Below are 23,017 nucleotides of genomic sequence, written 5' to 3'. Positions count from 1 at the left end.
CCCCAGTTGTCGATATTTGACCAATTTGCTCAATCACCCTTTGTATATATTTACATTTTTCCACTGATTCACTTGAGAATCCTTTGCAGATGTTAACACTGTTCACCCCAAATCCTTTAGCTGGCCTCTCCTAGGGGCAAGGACTAGTCCTGGATTATGGCCACATAGAAAAGCTAGGACTGTCTCCGCAGCCATGCTCCACAATCATACAAGAACCCAGATCCTGGATGATTTCATCGAGCCACTGAATCAGCTGCCACGGAAATCTCCTCGGTCCAGATTTTTGTGATGTGAAAGTTTCCCTTAATTTTAAGATAATTTCTGTTGATGGGGCACCTGGGTGTCTCAGTCAGTTAAGCGTCTGACTTCAGCTCGGGTCATGATCTCACGGTTTGTGAGTTCGAGCCCCGCGTCGGACTCTGTGCGGACAGCTCAGAGCAGTGAGCCCGCTTCGGATTCGGTGTCTCCCTCTCTCTCTGCCCCTCCCCCACTTGTGCTCGCTCGCTCTCTCTCTCTAATAAACATTTTTTTAATAGTTTTTAGAATGATTTCTGTCGAGTTTTCTGTTACTTGCCACCCAAAAACTCTCCTGATACGCAGGCCCCAGGCATATTCTAGAAAACATTAAAATGCTCCCCCTTCCCCGTAAGTCCCACATTAAATATAGGCGGGGCGGGGAGGTTGCTATGCATTTCCAAAGTATTTTTATACGTTTGTTTGAGACATTATTTGGCCAATGGGGATCTAAGGTAAGAGTGACCAACCTCTAGGAAGACTTGGACACACTTTTGAAATAAGAAAATTCAACCCAAGAAAATTGTTTCCAAATGTTTCCGTTTTTACCACCACCAGGTTTTAAGCGTGAGTAAAGGTTGATTCGTTTCAGCTTTCCAGTTTTACCATTCCAGAGCCAATACATTTTTTCTCTTCAGGTCTCAAATATTTTCTAAGCTCTTAAAGAGCTCTCCGCTTCCTGCGAGTCTATAATTATGGCAAAAGAAAACGTTACAAAAATAAAGACTCATGCCTGAGCCCTAGAGGGCTAATGAATGGCAGGGCCTCAACCCCACCCAGACCTCCTGGGAGAGGAGAGGTAGTTCCCCCAAAGACGAGTGAGGGCCTGTAATCAGAAGGGGGACAGACACCAGGTGGGAAGGCAAAAGTGACAGAAGCCCACTGTGTGTGGGGAGGTGGCTGTCTGGGCAGCAGACGAAGGCAGGGAGGTAAGAGGAGGCTGGGAGAGTGCCTGAGCTTAGAGGGCATCCCCCCACCCTGCCACAGTCCCTTCTACCCTTCATGGAGCAGGAGGAAACGATCACTTGTTTTTTACATTTATTTAGTTTTGAGAGAGAGAGTCCGAGCACAAGTGGGGGAGGGGCTGAGAGCGAAGGAGACATGGAACCCGAAGCAGGCTCCGGGCTCTGAGCCGTCAGCACAGAGCCCGACGCGGGGCTCGAACCCACAAACCCGCAAGATCATGACCTGAGCCGAAGTTGGCCGCTTAACCGACTGAGCCACCCAGGCGCCCCGGAAAAGATCACTTTTTGAGGTCCAGGTATCCCGGGATCACGTTCTTTCCTTGGCTCCATAGACGGAAGTCACTTCAGCCCTAGCTCCCTGTGTGACCTTGGCCAAGTAGCCGGTCTCTTTGGGTGGCTTCTGCTCCATCCTTAAATGAGGCAGCAGATCAGGTGCAGAATCTCTGGGGTCGTTTCCTGCTCTGACTTCTAGGACTTCGGAGCCTGCTCTGGTCACCTCCACCATCCCCGGCTGGGCCAGTCAGGTTGGCTGAGGGGTGTGGATGGTGGCAGCCTGCCACTGCCGGCTGGAGGAGGGACCGCCTTCACACGGGCAGGGCAGGAGCGGGCAGGACAGGGCAGGAGTCGGCGGTCTGGGAAGGGCCGCGCTGGCCTGGGTCCCCTGTCCAGAGGTGCTGAGCTCATTTCTAACAGCAGCGGCCAAGGTCCAGCCTGTAGAGCTGCCTGTTAGAATGGGGGAATATTCCAGAGAGTTCACTGCCTCTGCTGCAGAGCAGTGAGGGAGAAAGAGAGCCCCCCTAGTGGGGAGCCTTGGCCTTGAGGGTGCAGAAGAGAGAACTAATGTGCAGCCCCCCACACATCACCTCTGTAATCCTGCAGCCAGTCAGTGAATGCTAACGTACCCACTTTCCAGGCCTGGAAACAGGTTCAGCGAGGGTAAGGTCCTTGGCCGCGGTCACAGCCAGGCAGCCCCCAAATTAGGACTCGCCTCCCTTCTCCCGATTCTGACACCAGCTTCATTCATTTCGGGGCCCGGAGCGGCTTCCCTGTGCGGTACATCCCAGCTGGCAAGCATCAGGCAGAGGGGAGGTGTAGATGAAATGAGATAATGTATGAAAGCAAGGCGCCGGGCACAGGGCCGGGCAGATAAGCGGGTGCCATCGCTAGGAGGCCCCGAGGACTGGGCGGGAGCTCGGCACACACAGTGCACCTGGTCCCTGCCCCCACCCGGGAAAACCATGACCCGTGTTACAGGGGACACTGGAATCTGGAGAGACTCCCTGCTCCAGCATAAGCTGGCAGGGACTGTTGGGGTTAAGGTGGGGGTAAGAGGGAGACTTCCCAGAGGTGTTGACCCCAGAAAGGTAAGCTCAGCCTAGAAAGAGACAAGAGGGAAGCTAAAACCTTCTGAGATTGCGGGGGGGAGGGGTCGGGGTGGGGAATCACCTATTTAGTGCAACAGACATGAATTCCACCCCGTAGCAACCTTGTGTAGGAGAGCAGGGTTTCACCTCCCCAGTTTACAGATGGGCAGACTGATTTGCCAGGATGCCCTGGGGGACGGCGTGGCAGGGCTGGGACCGGATTCCAGCTCCCCAGACTCCCAGAGGGGCCTTTCTGGAGGCCTGTTCCCCACTCCATGCTGATTCTCTACCAGCCCTCAGCTGGCCAGACCCTGGAGAATAAAGCAGCCCCTCGTCCAACAGCAAACGCTTCGTGGTGCTGGGCCTGTCTTCCAAGTTGGGGGAAGCAGGGGGGAAGCAGCTCTTGATGCCCTGGGAGCCCACCTGCTGGGCTGGGACAGCCAGCCAGACCCACGCGACGCAGCCAGGAAAGGACTGTGCCGGAACCACCTCTGCTCCTCGGTCCAGGACTCCTCACATGCCCCTATTGCTTGATCAGGCGGAGGGTGTCCGTGGCCCTTGGAGGGGAAGCACACAGGAAAGGCCTCGGAGCTGGCTCCGCCCACCCCCTCCCTGCGTTGAGGTTTAGGAGAGGCCCTGGAGGAAAAACTGAAACAGCTGTGGTTGGTTTCGGAGGCTTGGTCTCCCAGGGGTGATGGGCTCAGACAGGGGGCGGCCTGCGTCGAGGCCCAATGAGCCCCCCCTCTTCCCACTCCTCCTGTGCCAGGGGTGGGCTTCAGTCATCCGGAGGAAGGGGGGGTGGAGGGGGGGGCAGCGGAGGGCCTGGCCTCCAGATGTGAGTCTCTCCTGGTCCACATCTTCGGTGCTGGCAATTTCAGAAGGGAGATGGCAATGCGGAGAAGGAGTTCCCAATGACAACTCTCCGAGTAAGTGCCCCACCTTGCCTAGTGCTCCCCATCCCCCTCTCTCCTCCTGGCTCCTGGGTATGAGGTGAGCACCCCTCCAACCCACCCTCAACTCTTGCTGCAGCAATCTTCCCTGTAACTCGTGTCTGTCCTCAATACTCACCTTCCCTATAACCTTCTATGGCTCCCCAGCACCCTCAGTTAAAACAATGGCCAAGCCCCTTAAAGAGGCCCTTCATGATCCACGTACTGTTGGCCTCCCGGCCCCATGCCCCATCTTTCCCCAACATACCCCAAACTCCAGCCGTGCCCAGATGTTCACTGTTCCGGTCTGCACCTTTGCTCACGCTAGAAAGCCAGGCCCTCCTTCTTCATCCGTCCTTCAAAACCCACCTTCTTCACACTCTGGACAGTCTCCTCGGCACCACGGTGCTTGTTCATGACTCCCCTTAGAGCCAGCAACATGCTACTTACTCAGGTTCATGGCCAGGTCCGGCCCCAGCAGTGTGCTACCTGAAAGCAGGGGCTGGATGGAGTTCACCTTTGACTCCTCACAGGCCAGCGCATAGTAGATGCTCAGTAAAATATCTGCTAAATGACTAGAGAAAGAAAAGGCAGTGCCTAGCCTTGGAGAGACAGATGGGAAGAGAGCAGAAGGGGGGGGATGTTCAGAGGGGGGACCCCAACCCTTCACCGCTCAGCCCATCCCGGGCCGCCTCGCAGGCCTGACTCTCAGGCAGGAGGCTGTCAGGCAGGGGCTTTTGGAAGATCCCCAGCAGGCCCCTCAGGAGGACTGAGGCCTGAGGCCTGAGGCCTGAGCCCCGGAGGCAGCGTCAGGCCTGGCACCCGGCCCAGCCTTTCTTTAGCGCTAGCGAGAAGCCTGAACAGCAGCCACAATCCCTGCTTCCGGGGGAGGCCCGGGTGGGGCCAGGGCCTTGTGGTTAATGGTCCTGGGCTCTCTGCAGAGGCCTTGCAGCGCGGCCACGCCCTGGTCCCTGCCAGGGCAGCCTCAAGAACCCCAATTCTAATTCCCTGAAGGACCCTGTATCCCCTCAGCCATCTTCTCTGGCTACCCCCGGAGCTCGGCCTGCTGGCCCTAGGCCCCCTTCCCGCCAACTCTCGTGCCTAACTCATCCTCAAACTATTTTCCATTGGCTTCCCCCAATCCCTGCCACAGCACAATTTTTTGGGTGGGGGGTGGGGAGGGATGAAGGAGAATGGGAGGCGGAGCCTGGACCCCGGGGGGAGTGGTTAAAGAAGAAGGGGGTTTACCGCTCCGATTGGTCACCTCTGCTCCCGAAGGGCTTCAAAATTCCATTGACTCCGCCTCCAGTGGGGCCCCCTTCTCTGTCCTGACTTACAATTGGTTGGGCGCCCAGGGGGGCGGGACTCACCGCAGTCTGGTCCAGTTAAAAGGGTGGGAGCGGCGCCGGGGGCCCATCTCTCTCCTAGAGTCTTGAGACTGCTGGTGCCGCAGTCCGCAGGAACATCCTCCCGTCCTCAATCATGGCTTGCGTGAGTGCGGGGACCCCGCTCCAAGGCCCAGGGATGGCGTGGGGGCAGAGGAGAGTAGGCGCAGATGATCTGGGTTCTAGTCCCCAGGGTGTGGCTTTGAACAAGGGCCTTCTTTCTTCTGGGCCTCAGTGGCCCCGTCTGTAAAATGGGGGTGGGCGCCATGGTCCCCAAAGGCCTTCTCTGGCTTCAGACTTATCTGAATTCCTCCAGGATCTGACAGCACAGTTATTTCTGCCAAGGTTTGACATTTTGCAGCTCCCTGGTAAGTGGGAGTGAGAAGGGTGTGGCCAACTGGTGGGGTAGGGAGGCACTTTAAGGACGCCGAGCCGCTGTCCCTTTCCCCCTCCTCCACCCCAAAGAGCCTCCTGTCCCCTCCCCCTCCTGCAGCTGTCCCCAGTCGCTGGGCCAGGGCAGAGTCATCCTCTGCTCCAGAGAGCTCTGCAAAGTCGCCAGGATCTGAGACAGGCTGCCCGGGAGGGCGCCTGCCTGGGTTAGTGGGTGGAGGGTGGTTCTGTCCAGGCTAGTCGGGTGGGGGCTGGGTAACCCTCCCCGCCACTCCCCATGCTGGGAGACGGGTGCTAAGGGAGAGAGAAGGAGGCAAGCCTCTTCCACAGGCCCCGAGGGAAAGGGTTCACGGTTCTGGCAGAAGGAACCACTCATGCCGGTTAAGTTGTGCGCTCAATCTTGCTGTCCTCCGGCCGGTGCGCCACTCTCCCTTCTGCAGAGGGGCCTGGCTGCGCCCCTTAGGGGTCTCTTCTCCAGCCCCTGCCCCTCTCTGCACCGAGGGGCTCGAAGGGGATGGTGGGGGATCGCCCAGCCCCGGGCTGTTTCCTTTCCAACCGAAGGGCGGACCTCTCCATCCCCCTTCCTTTGCCACCAAATCGCAGTGTCACTCACTCCGAGTCAGATTCTCTCCATCTATTAAACCAAGGGATGGAGCATAGCCACTCTGAATCCAAAATCCTCAAGCCGAACCGCAAAAACTTCAGATCTTGGCTTCTACGACCTCAGTCGTGTTACAGATAGGAAAAGGACCCGGTTGGGAGCAGGCACTTGCCCAGGACCATACAGAGAAAGACTCTAGAACTTGCTACCGATTCCCCAGGCTTTCCGCAGGCCGGGTCAGAGGATCCCGGGCGGGGACGACCCCACCCCGCCGCCCCACCCCCGGACACTGCGTCCTCTAACCCGGCTGGTTGTGGTCTCGTCTTTGCAGGGTCTGGTCGCCAGCAACCTGAATCTCAAACCTGGCGAGTGCCTCAGAGTGCGGGGCGAGGTGGCCCCCGAAGCCAAGAGGTGAGGGGGTGCGGATGGGGGGCGGGGGCAGGCGGCTTGGAGCCCGAGGGTCCGGCCCCGCGTCTGGCAGGGGCGTGGCCGGCCAGGCCCCGCCCCTCCCTCCGGCTGCGAGGGGGGTTGTCCGCGGTGGCGTTTTCTGAGTGAGTCACTTCCTCCGCGGGGTCTGGACGCCCCCTGTATACTCGCCCCCTTCCCTCCCTGCCGGAGCCTCTTAAACTAAACCAGCTGCGGCCTCGTCATCTACCTTGGCTGGCCCTGCCCCCACTGTGCGCGCGAGCCAGCCAAGGCCGTGGGGGGGGGGGGGCCGGGAGAGGGAACGAGGGGATGTCGCCCCGCCCTTGGCCCTCGGAGGTCCTTCTTTCCCGCGCTCTTCACTCACTCAACCTTTCGTCCCTTCGGTCCTTCCTTCCTTCCTTCATTCATTCACGAGGCCAGCTGCCTAGTTTCTCAGCAGCCATGTGACCTTGGACCAGTCCTCCAACCGCCCGAGCTTCAGTCTTACCCTATCACGGAGGGGGCAGGTGGTGGTGTGGAGGAGGTGAGATGCTGGATCTCTCTCTCTCTCGGGGATGCTGGTGATGACCAGCGGACGTTAGAAAGAGCCGTACATTTCACGTGCATTGTCCATTTCATTCTTACCCCCACCCCCGGTGGTGTTGCTATTGTCTCCACTCAGCAAATGTATTATTGCTATTATTATTATTTTTTAAGTTTATTTATTTTGACAGAGAGAAACAGTATATGCAAGCGGGGGGTGGGGTGGGGTGGGGAGGAGGAGAGAGAGGGAGAGGGAGAGAGGGAGAGAGAGAATCCCAAGCAGGCTCTGCACTGTCAGCACGGAACCTGATGCGGGGCTGGAACCCGTGAACCCGGTTATTGTTATTATGTGTTTATTTGCGCCATCGTTATTGAGCACCTACTGTGTGTCGTCATGCTGGGCACCGGGAGTGCAGAGATATACCAGACAGGACACTTGCCCTCCCAGAGGTCACCTTCTGGAAGGAGTCCCCATCCTTGACCAAAGGGACACTAACGTCGGTGAGCGAGAGCCTTGGCCGTCAGTACAGCAAGACCCTTAGCGATCCTTCCTGTACTGCCCCCCATTGTGCAGATGAGGAGACTGAAATCCACAGAAGGCCAGGGACTTGCTCAAGGTCACACGGCAAGGGCGTGGCAGGGCCAGAACTAGAGTCCAGGTGTCTTGCCTCCCCGCTCAGTGATGGTGCACTGAGCGGCACGACTGGTCACTCTGCGGGGGCTGCTGCTGGCCGAGAAGGCCTCAATGCCCCCTGCCCACCCCCCCCCCACCCCCCAGCTTCGTGCTGAACCTGGGCAAAGACAAGGACAACCTGTGCCTGCACTTCAACCCTCGCTTTGAAGCGCACGGAGACGTCAACACCATCGTGTGCAATAGCAAGGACGCCGGGGCCTGGGGCGCGGAGCAGCGCGAGTCCGCCTTCCCCTTCCAGCCTGGGACGGCCGCAGAGGTGGGCTGGGGCCTGGGGGCAGTGGGCTGGGGCGGAGCTGGGTATGCTGACTAAACACCTAGGTCCCACCCTCCCCTCCCTCCTCTGCCCCAGTCCCCTCCCTCCCCTCACTTGCTGCCTGATGGCCAATGAGTTGAGCGCCAGCCCCTCTCCCAGCCTCAGCAGCCCCGCCCAGGAAGTGGGGCTGCTGTTAGGGCTCCTTGAGGAAGGAGCTCTCGGAGGGCCCAGGACCTGCCGGCTATGACTGCCGAGCACGGGTTCCACCCCACTCACTGCCCTTCTCTGCCCCGCCAGGTGTGCATCTCCTTCGACCAGGCCGACCTGACCGTCAAGCTGCCAGATGGACACACATTCAAGTTCCCCAACCGCCTCAACCTGGAGGCCATCAACTACCTGGCAGCCGATGGCGACTTCAAGATCAAGTGCATGGCCTTTGACTGAAGCCAGCCGGCTCATGGCCTCTAATAAAGGCAGCTGCCTGTCCTCTCCCTAGCCCAGCCTCGTGTCCTCGTGTGTGTGTGTGTGTGTGTGTGTGTGTGTGTGTGTGTGGAGGGGGGAGGGTGCAGGAAAGAGGGTTGCCACCAATTCCCCCAGGCTCCGCTCCTTTCTTCCATTCCATTCACCTCCTCGGTGCACACTCTTAAGTGCCAGGGACATCTTCCCCTGGGTCTCCAGGGCCAAACAGGGAACTCAGTGCATCAGAGGGGACTGGTGTCTGCTAAGTGAAACCCAGTCACAGTCCTCAAACAGCTCCCAACCCAGTGAGCCCCAGCACACAGTAGGTGCTCAAAAGATGCCGAATAAATGAAACCAGGGGAAAAGAGGCTTGGACAGACCGATCCGTGCCATGGTTATCTGATGGCACAGGGGGAGGGGGAGGGAACAATCCCTGAGGCTCCCCTCATTGGCTTTCATGGGCCAGAAAGAGATCTGGTTCAGAGTGTGGGGGCTATGAGCTGTGTGGCCTCGTGCATGTTAACTGACCTCTCTGAGCCTATCGGAGGGCTGTCCTGAAGATGAAATGATGTGTGAAGCAGGACAAGTTTAATGCCTGGCACAAGGTGGGGAGCAGTTTCTCATCCCTGCTGCACTACCTCGCGAGACATTCTTACCTGAATTTGAAGGGGAGGAAAGTGCTTCTGCATGACGACAGGACCCCTTGGCCTGCACCGGGCCCAGCTGAGCCCTGTGGGGTTCCCCAGGCATCCCAGTTTTGTGGGGCCCAGGCCACATACCCCAATGCTGGAGTGTAAGGGCAGCCAGGGTGCTAGTCTGGAAACTTCTGGTTCCGTGGCCCCGGGGCAGGACCCTCATCCCGACTCTGGGAAAGATGGGCTTGGGCAACGGGCCTTGGCCTTTTTTTTTTTCTTTTCTTCTCTTTTTCCTAAGTTTATTTATTTTTAGTAATCGCTACCCCCAATGTGAGACTTAAACTCATGACCCTGAGATCAAGAGTCACATGCTCTTCTGACTGAGCCAGCCAGGCAGCCCCTGCTGGCCTGTTTCTGTAGAGGAGGAACTGGGGTGTGAGGGGACCATGCCAGCACCCCCGCCCCTGCGGAGAACCGAGCAGACTTGCAGCTTAGCCTCTAGGCCCCCAGAGGCCTCCTGCAGGGCAGAGGAATTCGGGGAACTCACTCGGCCTGAGATGAGGTGTTCATGTGTCTCTCCTCTTGGCTTCCAAAGAGGACAGTCTTCAAGACCCTCCAGGCTCTGTCACCCCAGAGGGCGGTGTTTAACCCAGCCCATCACACTTACTTGTCACAAGTGATGGGATCTGAGCTGGTGGCCGGGCCACCCTGCAGACCGACCATTTCCCAGCACCTCTTCCTTCCTGCTCCCTGCTGCAGGCCCCTACCTCCCTGAGAAACAGCCCCCAGAACCGAGCCAATGTTTTGGATGACTCAGGCTCAGAACCTCGGTGTGGGCTCCCCCCAAACCCTAGGGCACTATCTCCTGAGCTGTGTGTGTATGCGGGGCGGTGTGTGGGGGGGGGGGTGGTGGTGGTGGGTGGGGGGAAAGGCTGGCAAATTTCATTCTCCGGGCAGCTCTGGGTGTGGGACTCACAGTGGCACTTTTCCACCCCGAGACTTAGTTTCCCTATCTGTAAAATGGGAGTCAGTATTTGCACCTGAGCCCTTTTGGGTGGCTGATTCCCATCTCAGTGGGTCCCCTAGGGAGAACATCCCTATAAGACGGCCCCAGGAGGATGGAGTGCACACGCTGGGGTCTGCCATGCGCCACACCCCATCTCCAGGCTCTCCTGGGGCACCCGAGTGGCCGCCTGAAGGGAAACGGCTTTGGAAGTCTGGCTGTGGTGGGGCGCCCTCTGCTGGGCAATGGAGAAAGTGTCTCTTGGACTGTCTTTTCCCGGGCCTCGGGGTTCAGCCCCACTGATGCTCCCTTAGGCGGGCTGAACACCCACAATACACCAGGTCTGGGAGGCACTACAACGGGGCAGAGGAAAGCCCTGGGGCAGATAGGGAATGAAACCACTGGGTTTGGAGGAAGGAAACTGGGTTCAGAGTCAAACACACCTGTGTTCAAACCCCAGCTCCATCACTGTGTGTCCTAGGACCGGTTGCTAGACCTCTCTGAACCTCGGTTGCCTCATCACCGAATTGGAAAAAATACTCGTATCCACCCTGTGGGATTGTTGCAAAGATTAGCTGAAATAATGTAGAGAAATGCATGGTGCCCGGCACCCAGTAGGTGCTCAGTAACCACAAAAATGATTTCAAAGGAGAAACCCATCCAAAGTGGGGTAGGTGTTTTAGACCATGAGCTGTCATAAAGGGCTCTCAAGTTTTGGAGTCTGGGTGGGGTACTAGGCCCTTGTCTCCTCTCCTGGGGCAAGGGGACCTGAAATGCCCTGGGAAGTGTGGAGTAACGGTGCCTGCCTGAGGTGGCAGGCTTTGCTCTGCACTGGAAGCTTCTGGACCCGAGGTCTCCCAGAGCTCCGCAGGGGCAGGCAGGCAGCAAGGGCTGGAGAGCCAACCACCCAGAGCTCCCCACACAAGGTCCTGCAGAAGCAGCTGTCCCCTTCCTCGGTCCCCGTCTCTGTGCCAGGCTGGAAGTTCGGAGAGGACAGAAGTCAGGGAATGGCTCTGCACCCCACTTACTACTTGAGCCACTTCGGTCAAGGCACTTCCCCTGCCTGAGCTTCCGTTTCCTCACCTGTATAATAGGGGCGAGAGCAGCGTGCGAGGCATGTATTACTTATACACAAGTCACAGGGAGGTTGGGAAGGTCAACTGAGATAATCCACGGGAGGCCCCGAGAACATTCCTCAGCGCAGAGGAAGACTGAACGGGTGGACCGTGGAGAGGGAAGGAGCCCAGGGAAGTTTATGATTTATCAAGTCCTGCGGCACTTTTCATCTATAGCCAGTCTGCTTGGGGCAACGGAACCTGGTAAACAGCAGGCAGCAGCCGTGAGACCGGGGATCCAGGAGGAAGCCCAGCATCGCTGGGGGCATCACCGGAGCCAGGGCAATGCTTCTACCCAGAGGGAGGGTACCAGGGGTGTTTTAGGGTGTGGCCACTGAGGGGCAAAAAGTCAGAAGGGCAAGTGTTCATCACCCTGAAGCCCCAGCATTGGGGCAGTCCCCTGCTGTGCCCAGGGTTCGAGGATAACTTCCTCTCAGCACCCAGCATGGAACCCTTCAGGCAGAGCCCCCTTGTGAAATGGGTTCGGCATTCACAGAGAGATGTACCCACTGTGTGCCTGGCCCCTTCCAAAACCCACGGTCAGGGTCCGCATCTTGCCCTCCAGAGCGGGCACGCGAGCTCCTGGGGGAGGGATCCCTCAGGCCAGTGGCCCAGGGAGCTGGACCACGAGGCCACAGACTCAGGTTCAAGTCCCAGCTTGGACACAGAGTAGCCCTGTAACCTTGGACACGTTGCGTCTGCTGAAAGAACACATCTCTTCTCCGTGTGCCTGGCACACAGTAGGCACTCAACGCACGTGTGTTTACTTGCTCTCTGGGCTCCCGTTACTTGTCAAAGGAGAAGGGGGCGGAGTCTTAAGGGCCTTTTATTCCTCCGCTGTCCCTACTCTCAGCTAGTTCTGGGGTCACCTCCTCTGAGAAGCCCTCTGCACTGGAGGAGCCAACACTGACCTCCTGCAGCCTCTTGTGCTTCTCCCTGCACTGTGACCCGGCCAGACTGGCCAGTCTTTAAAAGCAAGGGTAGCAGCTTGTCTGCGGCACCCAGCACAGATGAACTGAGATAGGGGATTCAGGCATACAATCCTAGTTTCTAAAATGCCCCTGCAGGTGGTGTTCTACTGAATGCCTTCACATGCGTGCCCTCATTTTCAGTAGAGGATGTGCTGTTACACCCCCATGGCACGCTGCGGGAAACTGACACACAGACAGGGGAGACGGCTTGTGTCGCAAACACGTGCGAGGCATGTCTTACTTACACACACTGTGACATAACTCACCTTTCCTCAGAATCGTGGTTCTCAAAGTGTGGTCCGTGGACCAGCAACCCCTGAGAACATGTTAGCGATGCAGATTATGGGGCTCATTCTAGACCGGCTGAATCAGGAACTCAAAGCGGGTGCAAAGCCATTTGTGTTTCAGCAAGTCCTCTGGGGGATTCTGACGCAAGCCAAAGTTGGAAAACCACTGCCTTGCAATAACCCTACAAAGTCACTATAATTATCCACATTTTACAAATAGGCCAACCGGGGCAAAGCAAAGGCAGTTGGTCCAGAACCACAGCTGTACGTGGACTACCAGGGTTCTAATCCAGATAGTTTGGCACCAGAAGTGTGCTCTTGGGAGACCACCAACGAGTTGCCATGAGAATCAAAAGTAGGATCAGAAATATTTGGCCCGTTTACTAATATCTCCGTACTGAGCACCTACTGCATGCCGGCCACCGTGCTAGGCTCTGGAACCTCGCTTTCACTGTTGCTAGTCTACGAGACGGATTGGGGTTAGGAATCACGGAGGGGGAACACCCAAAACGCAGGGCTGGGGAGGCCGGCCCCGCGGCCCCTTTAAAAGGCGGAGCCTGAGGAACGGAACTACGGAGCCTAAGTGCGCGGCGCGCCCGAGAGGGTAAAAACGGTACACCCGGAAGTGTCTTAGGCGTGCGGGCGGCGCGCTGCCGGAGGCCTCACCGCTATGGGCCGCAAGAAGAAGAAGAAGCGAGATGGCGACGACCGGAGGCCGAGGCTCGTTCTCAGCTTCGACGAAGAAAAGCGGCGGTGAGTGCCAAGCCTGGAGCGGATCTCCTTCGGGCTGCCGGCCAAGGCCACGGCCTGGCCCGGGCGGCTTCCACTCATGCAGAGGTCCCTTCCGGCCCCTCCCTCTTGGCGTGGCCCGTTGCCCCCCCCCCTTTCGACACCAACCCCCACTGCGGAATGGAAGCGGCCGCTGCCGGCCCCCAGCGTGGGGAATGGAACCGCCCGCCCCGCCCTCTCGTTGCTCACTTTGCACCTTGCTCCTGCTGTGTGCGCTTCGGCTGGGAGCTGGCGGCTCGTAGCGGTGGCTTCGATCTCCCTAGCCCAGCCCAGCCGCCCCACACGCGGTAGACTCAGCTGTTGGTGATGAGTGATGAGTGAATGAGATGAGAGTGGCTCAAGTTCACGTATTCACTCGTCAAGACGTGTGCTGAGCTCCTTCGGTGTGTGTGCCAGCCTGATCGCAGGACCCCTGAGTTGGACCCCTGAGCCTCAGCGTCCAGTCCGTCAGATGCTATCCATTCAGAGTGCCACTTTGGCATATGGTAGCGGGTCAGCGAAAAACCTAGTGTTGGGCCCCGGAACATTTGGGGATGGTGCAGCCAGCACTAGAGAGATGAGAAGGAGCCAAGATCAGAAAGGAGAGGGGAATGCTGGAGCATCGTCAGGATACACAGGGTGGCGTCAACAGGCCCTACAGTTGGGTCCAGGGGGCAGGTGTCCTGGGCAAACGTGCCAGTCCGGTGGAAAGTTTGCAGATGTCTGGATGAGGGTGGCCTTAAAAGTGGCCTTGCTAAGGGGGCGCCTGGGTGGCTCAGTCGGTTAAGTGTCCGACTTCAGCTCACGGTTCGTGAGTTTGAGCCCCATGTCAGGTTCTGGGCTGACAGCTCGAGCCTGGAGCCTGCTTCGGATTCTGTGTCTCCCTCTTTCTCTGCCCTTCCCCCATTCATACTCTGTCTGTCTCTCTCAAAAATGAATAAACGTTAAAAAAAAAATTAAAAGTGGTCTTGCTAGAAATGGCTTAATCCCCTGGGTAGTGGAATTTGGCAATGTAGAAGGGCCCCCACTGGCCCTGTTGCTTGAAGTTGAGAGCCTTGGCGGGTGGTGGGTGGAAACAGGCAGCATCTCCCTCTTCGTCCTAAACTTACACTCTCTATGACCTTTCGCAAGTGACCTAGCCTCTCTGTGCCTCAGTGTCCCCATCTGTAAACTGGGAATTGGTACCTGCTTACAAGTTGTGAGGAATACGTGAGTTAAACCTGTGTTAATTTTCGGAGCAGTACAGAGGTAGTGGTTTTTCTCTCCCTGGAGTGAGCCTTCCTTTCCTTGTGTCCCCTCCTGACTCTCCCTTGCCTCTTTCCTGTAGGGAGTACCTGACCGGCTTCCATAAGCGGAAGGTAGAGCGGAAGAAGGCAGCCATTGAGGAGATCAAGCATCGGCTCAAGGAGGAGCAGAAGAAACTCCGGGAGGAGGTACAGGGGGGAGGAAGGGGACTAGGGAGACAGAGAGAGAGTGTGTGTGTGTATGTATGTGTATATATATATATATCTGAATATATGTATGTATCTGAATGTATATATATTTGAATATATATGTATCTGAATATATATATATATATATATATATATATATATATATATCTATATCTATATCTGACTCCCAAGGGATTTACAGCCTTGGTTAGCCTTAATAGGGGTATCTTCAGGAATGAGGGGAGGTGTGGGCAGACCTGGGGAGCAGTTTGTACACGGTGGGCCCAGGTCTGGGGAAGGTTTAGGATGGAATCTCCTAGCGTTTCATCCTGAGCCACACATGGTCTCACTCACCCTGGAGGTGAGCAGTGCTCTTGCCTGGGGTTGACCGGAGAGGCCATACTCACTGTCCCTTCCCTTTTGGCTTTAGCGCCATCAGGAGTACTTGAAGCTGCTGGCAGAGAGAGAGGAGGCTCTGGGTAAGTCCCAGCTTTTGCCCTGACCTGGAGAACAGCTAACAGGCCTAGGCTTTTTTTTTTTTTTTTTAATCCCTTGGTGGGTGAAAGGGGAGAGGTGTGGGGGCTGCACAGAAGCCAACTGCCCTAGCTCTAGGCGTCTTGGTGGTGACCTGGGGGTCACGGGTGGTGTTCAGGGACGTCTAAACGTGAGTGGATCGGAGACGAGGAGGACAGACGTCTTGGGAAAGCGATTCCTTAGCAGAAAGCCCAGTTTCTGAGGCCTGGAGGGACTAGGGGTAGAGGAAATGGGCAGCAGCAGCTGCTGGGGTCACATCGGGTTTGTCCTAGATGAGAACCAGATGGTCTGAGGTCCCCCTGGAGCATCAAGGGAGGAGTTGAATCACTTACATTTGTCCACAGGCCAGGCTCTGGAGCCGGTGACTTCCCTGGACACTCTCCCATAGAGTAGCGGGGGCCGCTGCGCTCCAGGGCTGGGAGGGGGGTTAGAATCTGGTCACTTGTGCTATGAGGCTGCGACCCGCTTCTTTGCCCACCTTGCGCAGAGGAGGCAGACGAACTGGACAGGTTGGTGACAGCAAAGACAGAGTCGGTGCAGTATGACCATCCCAACCACACGGTCACCGTGACCACCATCAGCGACCTGGACCTCTCGGGGGCCCGCCTGCTTGGACTGCCCCCACCCGAGGTGGGTGTAACTTCCGGCCCCAGGAGGGAAGGGGCCCAGGTGCAGACTGGCTTGTCGGGGTTGCTAAGTGCTGGCCCATGTCCTGGGGATTGCAATGCCGGGGGCTCTCTCCCTGCTGGGCGCTCGTTAGAGCCCGGACCACATCCCTGACCCTGGGGCTTCCAGAAGCCAGTTCCATGCCTGAGCGGCTGTGGGAGCGTGGGCAGGTGTCTGCCTTGCCAGCTTTCCTTTCTGCCCCAGTAAGTGGGGGGAGGGGGGTCACTGGTGATAGCGCCTGTCTCGTGGCGGTTGCCGTGAGTGTAAAAGCGGTTAATCCGAGAGAAGCACCTAAGATCGCCGTTTATTGTGGTCACTCCGCTGCACGGTAGCAGTCACACGGAAGTTGTCAGGCTTTGAGCTGGGAGGTGTTAGCAGGTTGCAACCAACATTAAAAAAGGATTCCCCTGGGGCGCCTGGGTGGCGCAGTCGGTTAAGCGTCCGACTTCAGCCAGGTCACGATCTCGCGGTCCGTGAGTTCGAGCCCCGCGTCGGGCTCTGGGCTGATGGCTCAGAGCCTGGAGCCTGTTTCCGATTCTGTGTCTCCCTCTCTCTCTGCCCCTGCCCCGTTCATGCTCTGTCTCTGTCTGTCCCAGAAATGAATAAACGTTGAAAAAAAAAAAAATTAAAAAAAAAAAAAAAGGATTCCCCCCCCTTTTAAAAGCACTCAGCGCGCCTTGACTAATGACGCACCGAGCCGTCACTAAAGGGCGGACTGAAAATGCTGCTTTTGGGTGAAGCGGCAGCGTGTCGTGTTCCGCTTCTGTTGGTGGTGTCACAAGCTGTTCGCCTCGGGGGCGGGGGCACCGACTGCTGGGGGTGTGAGCGAAGGGAGAGGCTTGGGAAGTGACAAGGAAGGAAATGCTACGCGGACGGACCGGCCTCAGCTCTCGACAAATAAAATACAAGTGAACAATTAAAGAAAAGGAAAGAGAACAGAACGTCATTGAAAACATCAAAAAGCCTCCCAGTTAAGTGTCATCTGAAATGTTTGTTTCCGGCTGAAGTTGTGTCTGCCTGGCTGTGTGGGCCTTTCACGGAAATACCTGTACGTACATGGTTACGAGGCAAACCACACTTCCTGTCACGGGTTCACGTGTCCTTAAGTCCTGAGCTGCTGCCTTGTCACGCCCTTAGTGGTCTCGCCCTCACCTTCTGTTTTGTGCTCATTCTTCCGCACAGTCCTCCCGGCCTCCGCTTACGGTGGACGGTCAGACGTTCACAGGTGGAAGAACTCGAAAACTGGGGGTGAGGCTCTGAGACACAGCTTTTCCCCGTGTGATCCCCGCTTTGGGGGCACACGTGGCTTTTCCACCCGCGGCCTTCTCCGAGCCCCCGAGCCAGGCCTCAAAGCGGCAGGCCATGCCCTCACGTGACATAGCCGTGACTGCTCGGGGTCAGGCTTCCCGACCTGCCACTCTGTGTGACAGTCCTTGTCCTGTGCTTCTTTAGCAAGCGGCCGGGCACGGGTCCGAGGAAGAGGCGTCATCCACGGAGAAGCTGACCAGAGCCTTACCCCGGAAGTCCAGAGATCCCCTCCTGTCCCAGCGGTGAGCCCTGGCCTGTCCTCCCCTATGACACTGCTCCCTCATGGCTGACAGTGGTGGCCGGGCCTGTGGAGTCACCTCTCGCTGGCCTGTGGCGGGGGGCACGGGGCAGGTGTGGAGCCTGGAGCAGCCGCTCTGCTTTGCCTGTTGAGGAGTCCCTCCCTCCTTACTGTCCCCCACCTCCACTCCTTGAGAATGGCCAGCCCTGGGTGCCTTCGGTGCCTGGGGTAAAGGCCTTTTCATGAGCTGAGGAGCTGGCAGGGCCTCTGGGGTCAGAGCCGGCTGCCTTTGGCATGCGTGTGGTTCTCCCGGCACTCAAGGCCTGTTCCGACGTCCTCCGTGAGCCAGGCAATCAGTCACCCCGCCACCCAGCCTCCCACCCATGCCTTGTTCCCAGCCTCACCAGCCTTGCACCCTCCTACAGGATCTCCGCTCTCACGGCTTCGCTGCATGCACACAGTCGCAAAAAGGGCAAGAGGAAACATCCCCGACGGGCCCAAGACTCCACCAAGAAGCCCCCGAGTGCCACCCGTACGAGCAAGACCCAGCGCCGCCGGCTGACGGGCAAAGCCCGGCACAGCGGAGAGTGAGCCCCGAGAACCAGGCCACACCCCAGCCTGGGCTGTCAGGGGCCGTCCTGTCTCCGCTTGGCGGTCCCAGGAACCCAGCACTGCGGGGGTGACTCTGCGGCCCCGGCTTGGGAGGCAGTTCCTCTGTGGCCCAGAGCTTGGATGCTGGAAGGGGGCAGGCAGCTGAGAGCTGGCTTCCCTCAGGAGGAGGCTTCAGAGCCAAGTCGGGGGCATCTGCCTTAGTGGGAAGGCTTCCCACTGAGCCATCCTCGGATTTGTGAAGCTAAGTGCCCCTGTGGTCTGTTTGTCTCTGACCCTGGTGCCACGTGCCCAGGGCAGGCTTCTGAGGGGGTGGAACCTGTCGGGGAAGTGGATCCGTCCTCACCGTCCAGCAGTCTTCCCCGTGGGGGTCAAAAGGTCGTGTTGGGTCTGGGCCCCCTCACCCGGGCTCCAGGCCAGCATAACCACTGCTAGGGTCCTGAGTCGTCCTGCTGCTCTGTGAAGCGGGCTGCCGAGGCAGGTGGTTGAGCGTTGCCAGCCTCTGCCCGTTACTGGCTGAGGCTGTGGGTCCGTCCCTTCTCTGAGGCCTCCTTGGTCCCCTCAGCTGAAATCGAAGTGCTGGAAGCAGATGAGTTCCAGAGCATTCCCCACCCCCAAACTTGGGCATCCTCCCCAGGCTTCCAGCAGCTCGCGGAGAGACACCGACCAAGGCGTGATTAACCCCTTTTAAAGAGAATGTGTCTCGACTCACTCGAAAGCGTGGTGGTTCCCAGGCAGACCCCTCAGGAGGCCAGCGGGTGTTCTGCAAGGCTGCCGGGTTTTCACGCTCCCTCGTCCCTTCCTTGTCCCCGCTTGTGAGTGAGCCGCCTGACCCCCCCCCCTCCCCCCCCAACGTCCCCTGACCGAGCAGGGTGGAATCCTGCCTGCAGCAGGTAGATAGATGTACGGTGAGGACTGCCGGAGCACCTGTCGAGGAACCCCGTGAGCCGCCACCACCCTCTGCCCCTCGCTGGCTCCTGGGATTCTGGCCCGGAGCACAGGACCTGTGACCTGGCTCTTCAGCCCCTTCCACCTGCTCTCTCTGCTGCCTCCCGGTTCTCGGGGGTGGGGTGACTCCCTCCACCCGGCCGACTCCACCCTGGGCAGAGGGTGGGGCCCGCCGGCAAGCTCTCCAGGTGGTTCTAGCGCTCAACCCAGGGCAGCGAGCGTGAGCCTGGCCCTCACAGGCCTCCGGGAGCAGAACAACACCCCGGGTCCGAGGGATTCGTGCACACAGCAGGGCTCGGGTTCAGATCCTGGCTCGGCCCCTTAGCCTCCGTGTGAGCCTCGCCGTGCTGACCTCTCTGGGTCTGGCGCCGTGCGTAAGATGGCAAGACACCTACCTCTTAGGGCTGCCCTGGGGCTGAAAGGAGCCGCTTCCCAGGTGCACCTGCAGTGTGCCTACGGCTGCCGCTGAGACATCTGACCCACGTCTCGTCTCCCATCCCCAGAGACACGGGGTCGCTCACCACCCACATCTACAGTTTGTGCCATTTACAAGTATTAAATTCTCAGCCACTCTCTCCTGTGTGTGACATCAGTTCCTCCAGCAGACCGAGGAAACTGAGTCAGCGATTTTGCCAGTCTTGGGACCAGAAGTGGTGGAATCAGAACCCTCTGGAGAACTTGTCTTTTCTCCCCGGAGCCCCTCAAGCCTCCACCTGGATTCTTTCCTCTTGCCGCCGTCCCATTGTGTAGGCCTCCTGGGCTTGGGGCTTCCGGGAGCTTTATAAAGAAGGATTGGGTTTAGCTGCGTATAATATGGAACAAAATTTAAAAATAACTGGCTTACTTGAGAGGAGCTTACCAGGGAAGTAACTAGCCTGGAGCCGGGGGGCTGGGATGGCAGACTTTTTAGCCTTTTGTGCTATTTTTTTTTTTAATGTTTATTTATTTTTGAGAGACAGAGCACAAGTGGGGGAGGAGCAGAGAGAGAGGGAGACACAGAATCCGAAGCAGGCTCCAGGCTCCAACCTGCCAGCACAGAGCCCGACGCGGGGCTCGAACTCATGAACCGCGAGATCATGACCTGAGCCGAAGTCGGACGCTCAACCGACTAAGCCCCCCAGGTGCCCCTGTTTTGTGCAGTTTTTAACACCTGGCTTCCACCTCGTGGTCCAAGATGGCTGCTTGAGCCTCAGCCATCACACCTGCCTTTCGGCCAGCAGGTGGGAGGACGGATTGAGGAGCATGCCCCTCCTCCTTGTAAGAACCTTTGACCCCTGTCAAGTGCCATTAGTCCAGCAGAAGTCAAAGATGGGGCAGGAGGAAGAGAGCGGACTGTGGTCCGTTCTGGAGAACCATGTTCCCAAATAAGAATTGAGGCTTGTGCTACTACGGGGAGAGTCGGTATTGGGGTACAAGCAGTGGGGTCTCCCCCGGGAGCTGAACATACGAGGAAAGGGCTGTCGGGAGGGGATCCAACCGTATGGAACTAGAGCCACAGCAGACGCTTTTCTGTTCCTGGGCAACTGCACTGAGCTTCCCCGACGTGTCAGGCCAGGGCTAGGAGGAGCAAGGCGATCCGCTCAGCAGAGGACAGGCTCTCCCGGTAGGTTGTGCTTTGGGGTGGTTGAGCCCTCCCCAGGGGGACGTGTGGGCAGGCCTGGCGGAGCTACCTGCCTGGGGGGCAACCACGGAGGAGACGGTTCCGGGCGGGGGAGACCTCTGCTCTCATCCTCTCCAGAGGCTCGAAGCCCCCGGGTTGGACTGTCAATGGCTCCGGCAGGGGCTTCCCAGCTTCTGAGCTGAAGACCTCACTGCCTTGTTCAGTTGTGAGCAGGTCCCGCGTGACAAACGTCCTCCGGGTTTTGAGCCGACATCTGCCTCTTCCAGATGTGGTAGGCGCCCTTTAGAAGTTCACGGACTGCTCACAGCCTCTCTTGCTCTGTTCTGAGCCACCTCCTCGGGGAAGCCTTCCCTGACCCCTCCTCCAGACCCGGGAATTAATCCTTTTCCCACGTGGGCTGCAGTGACACTTGGTGTTGCCTCCTTTCAAACACTGAACATATTGTAACCTGGTTATGTCTGTCTCCCAACCCCCTCGCAGGCTGACCATGAGCCCCCTAGTGAGAAGTTGTGTCCGTAATTGCTATGTTTCTCCTTCTGGCCCAGGGCCCCTCTCACTGTGGGTCCTCAACCAATCCTGGCTGCATCACATGGGACCGAATTCCCCCTCCCCACAGGTGCTCCCAGTAACTCTTGAAACAGTCTGTTCTAGAATTTTCTGGCCCCAGTTTGCAAGTTTCTGTTTGCCTGTCTGCAAGTTTCTGAATCTGTTTTCCTCCTTCCCATCACCACATCCATCTCTCCTGGGGCCCGGGTGAAACAAACCTTCCCCGTCCAATGAACTTTGCCCTCTCCCTTGCACCCTAGTCAGCAGGATTGCCAAACAACAACCAAAAAACAAAGAGGCTGGGAAAGCAATTTATCAAGCCCTTCTCTTGTGTCAGACGGTTACATTATTAACTCAGAACAGCACTGTGAGCGGATATTAGCTCCATTTGACAGGTGAGAAAACTGAGTCTCCAGGTACATAATGTCAGAGGTTACACGTCATGGCTAAGAAGACAAGTCCCTGCATCCCAGGGAGGGGGCAGACACATGGGAGTCCCTCTGGAGCCCAGAGGTTCAGCGAAGTATTAGAGGGCCCAGAGGGGCACAGAGCAGAGACAGGTGACCCTTGACCTGAATCTTGAGGGACGATTTGGATTGGCCAGGCGGCTGCGGGAGGGGATGAGCTGGCAGGTGGGGGGCAGCCAGGGAGCCCCTGAAGGGCCTCAGATACTGAGCTAACGATCTGGACCCTTAGCTTGTGGACACTGGGACCCCCTGAGGTGGGGTTGTGGGGTTGGCAGGGGAAAGTCGGGGTCAGTGACTGTTTTAGAGACATCCCCCCTCCGCCCAGTGGCAGCGTGGATGGTGCACTGGGAGTACTGGGGGCTCCAGGACCCTGTTGTCATTCCGTGAGAGGCAGGGAGGCCCTCCTCTCAGGCAGGTGTCCATTCACTCCTTCCCCAAGCATTTACTGAGCGCTAAGAAGTCCCAGCCACTGGGGATCCACTGGTGAGCAGGAGAGGGCAGTCCCTGCCCACGGTCGACTCGTGGCTCACAAGCTATAGCTGTGGGGACCGAATGGAGAAGACTGGAGGAGAGAGATTGGTAGCATTTATTGAACACTCACTGTATACCAGCCACTCTACCTCGTTTCACTCACTGAGCTCTCACAGTAACCCCACGGTCTAGGCAATGCCATTAAGCCCATTTTGCAGTTGAGGCACACTGAGGTGGCCCCCTCATGAAGCAAGTCATACTCTCGATACAGACACAAATACTGACCCATTGGCTGAACAAGCCGAGTCTTCCCTTCCAGGGGCGCACTCACATGGTCCACAACACGAAAGACACCCTAGGAGCCATGTGAGTCTTGTATGAGATCTCAGCTCAGCACAGTGAGCCCTTTTCTTAAGGCCGGGGAAGCAGGGAGGGCTTCCTGGAGGGGGTGCTATTTCAACTATCACTAAGGGAATAAAAAACCTATCTGTGAGGGGTGCCCGGGAGGCTCAGTTGGTTAAACGTCTGACTTCAGGTCATGGTCTCGTGGTTCCTGAGTTTGAGCCCCACATCAGGGTCTGTGTGGTCAGCATAGAACCCCTTTGGACTCTCTGTTCCCCTCTCTCTGTGCCCCTCCCCCACTTGTTCCCCCCTACCCCCACCCCCCGCCCTCTCTTTCTCAAAATAAATACACTTAAAGGAAAATCTATCTGTGATTTACCAGTTCAGGAACACTGCATATTAGCTTGGTCTGACTCACAGAGTATTTAAAAACAATTTGACTTAAAGAAACAAACAATTTGACTTATACTCTGGTTTTTCTTCAGATCCTAGAAGTCTTTTGCCCTTGACTAAAGATCTCTGTGAAGAGGAACAAGTCTGAGTGTTTATCCAATTTTTTGAGGCAAAAACCAAACCAAAACCAAAACAATTTGACTTAGCCATATTTTAAGATGTTGAGATTTCATGCAGAAGTTCAGGTTTCTGGCTTCTTCAGTAAAAGTAAGCCTGGCTGCAATTTAAAAAAAAAAAGGGGGGGGTGGTGGGCAGGAGCCTGGGTGGCTCAGTCGCTTAAGCGTCTGATTTTGGCTCAGGTCATGATCTCGTGGTCCATG

General features: G+C 57.4%; 2 protein-coding genes, 1 long non-coding RNA gene, 1 other non-coding gene and 1 pseudogene across 5 annotated transcripts; 4 read left to right on the top strand and 1 right to left on the bottom strand.

Annotated features, from left to right (window-relative positions):
* Positions 1-1,817: 1,817 nt before the first annotated feature.
* LOC147578901 (uncharacterized) lies at positions 1,818-13,074 on the bottom strand. 2 transcript variants are annotated; one of them, XR_015253314.1, is made up of 3 exons: positions 12,960-13,074; positions 3,821-5,181; positions 1,818-3,180 (listed from the first exon to the last, which is right to left on the bottom strand). It is a non-coding gene; the product is annotated as an uncharacterized LOC147578901 (long non-coding RNA). The 2 variants fall into 2 exon arrangements; XR_015253313.1 differs by lacking the exon at positions 12,960-13,074 and adding an exon at positions 5,941-6,265.
* On the top strand, positions 4,907-8,318 carry LGALS1 (galectin 1). Its single transcript, XM_086712319.1, has 4 exons — positions 4,907-5,043; positions 6,260-6,339; positions 7,655-7,826; positions 8,121-8,318. Exons 1-4 carry the CDS (start codon positions 5,035-5,037, stop codon positions 8,265-8,267), a joined length of 408 nt encoding a protein of 135 aa, XP_086568445.1. The 5' UTR covers positions 4,907-5,034; the 3' UTR covers positions 8,268-8,318.
* On the top strand, positions 12,910-19,372 carry NOL12 (nucleolar protein 12). The gene is made up of 6 exons (XM_086712318.1): positions 12,910-13,046; positions 14,389-14,494; positions 14,925-14,973; positions 15,516-15,658; positions 17,147-17,244; positions 17,666-19,372. The coding sequence occupies exons 1-6, from the start codon at positions 12,964-12,966 to the stop codon at positions 17,829-17,831; spliced, it is 645 nt and encodes a 214-aa protein (XP_086568444.1). The 5' UTR covers positions 12,910-12,963; the 3' UTR covers positions 17,832-19,372.
* On the top strand, positions 16,346-16,477 carry LOC147578900 (small nucleolar RNA SNORA21). The gene has a single exon (XR_015254114.1). It is a non-coding gene; the product is annotated as a small nucleolar RNA SNORA21 (small nucleolar RNA).
* Positions 19,373-22,709: 3,337 nt separating the features above from the next.
* LOC112863994 (U5 spliceosomal RNA) lies at positions 22,710-22,815 on the top strand (annotated as a pseudogene).
* Positions 22,816-23,017: the final 202 nt, after the last annotated feature.

This window comes from Puma concolor, chromosome B4, assembly GCF_028749965.1.
Source record: "Puma concolor isolate L17-30 chromosome B4, mPumCon1.1.hap2, whole genome shotgun sequence".
Classification (NCBI taxonomy): Eukaryota; Metazoa; Chordata; class Mammalia; order Carnivora; family Felidae; genus Puma; species Puma concolor.
This window is presented reverse-complemented; position numbering and strand designations above follow the sequence as displayed.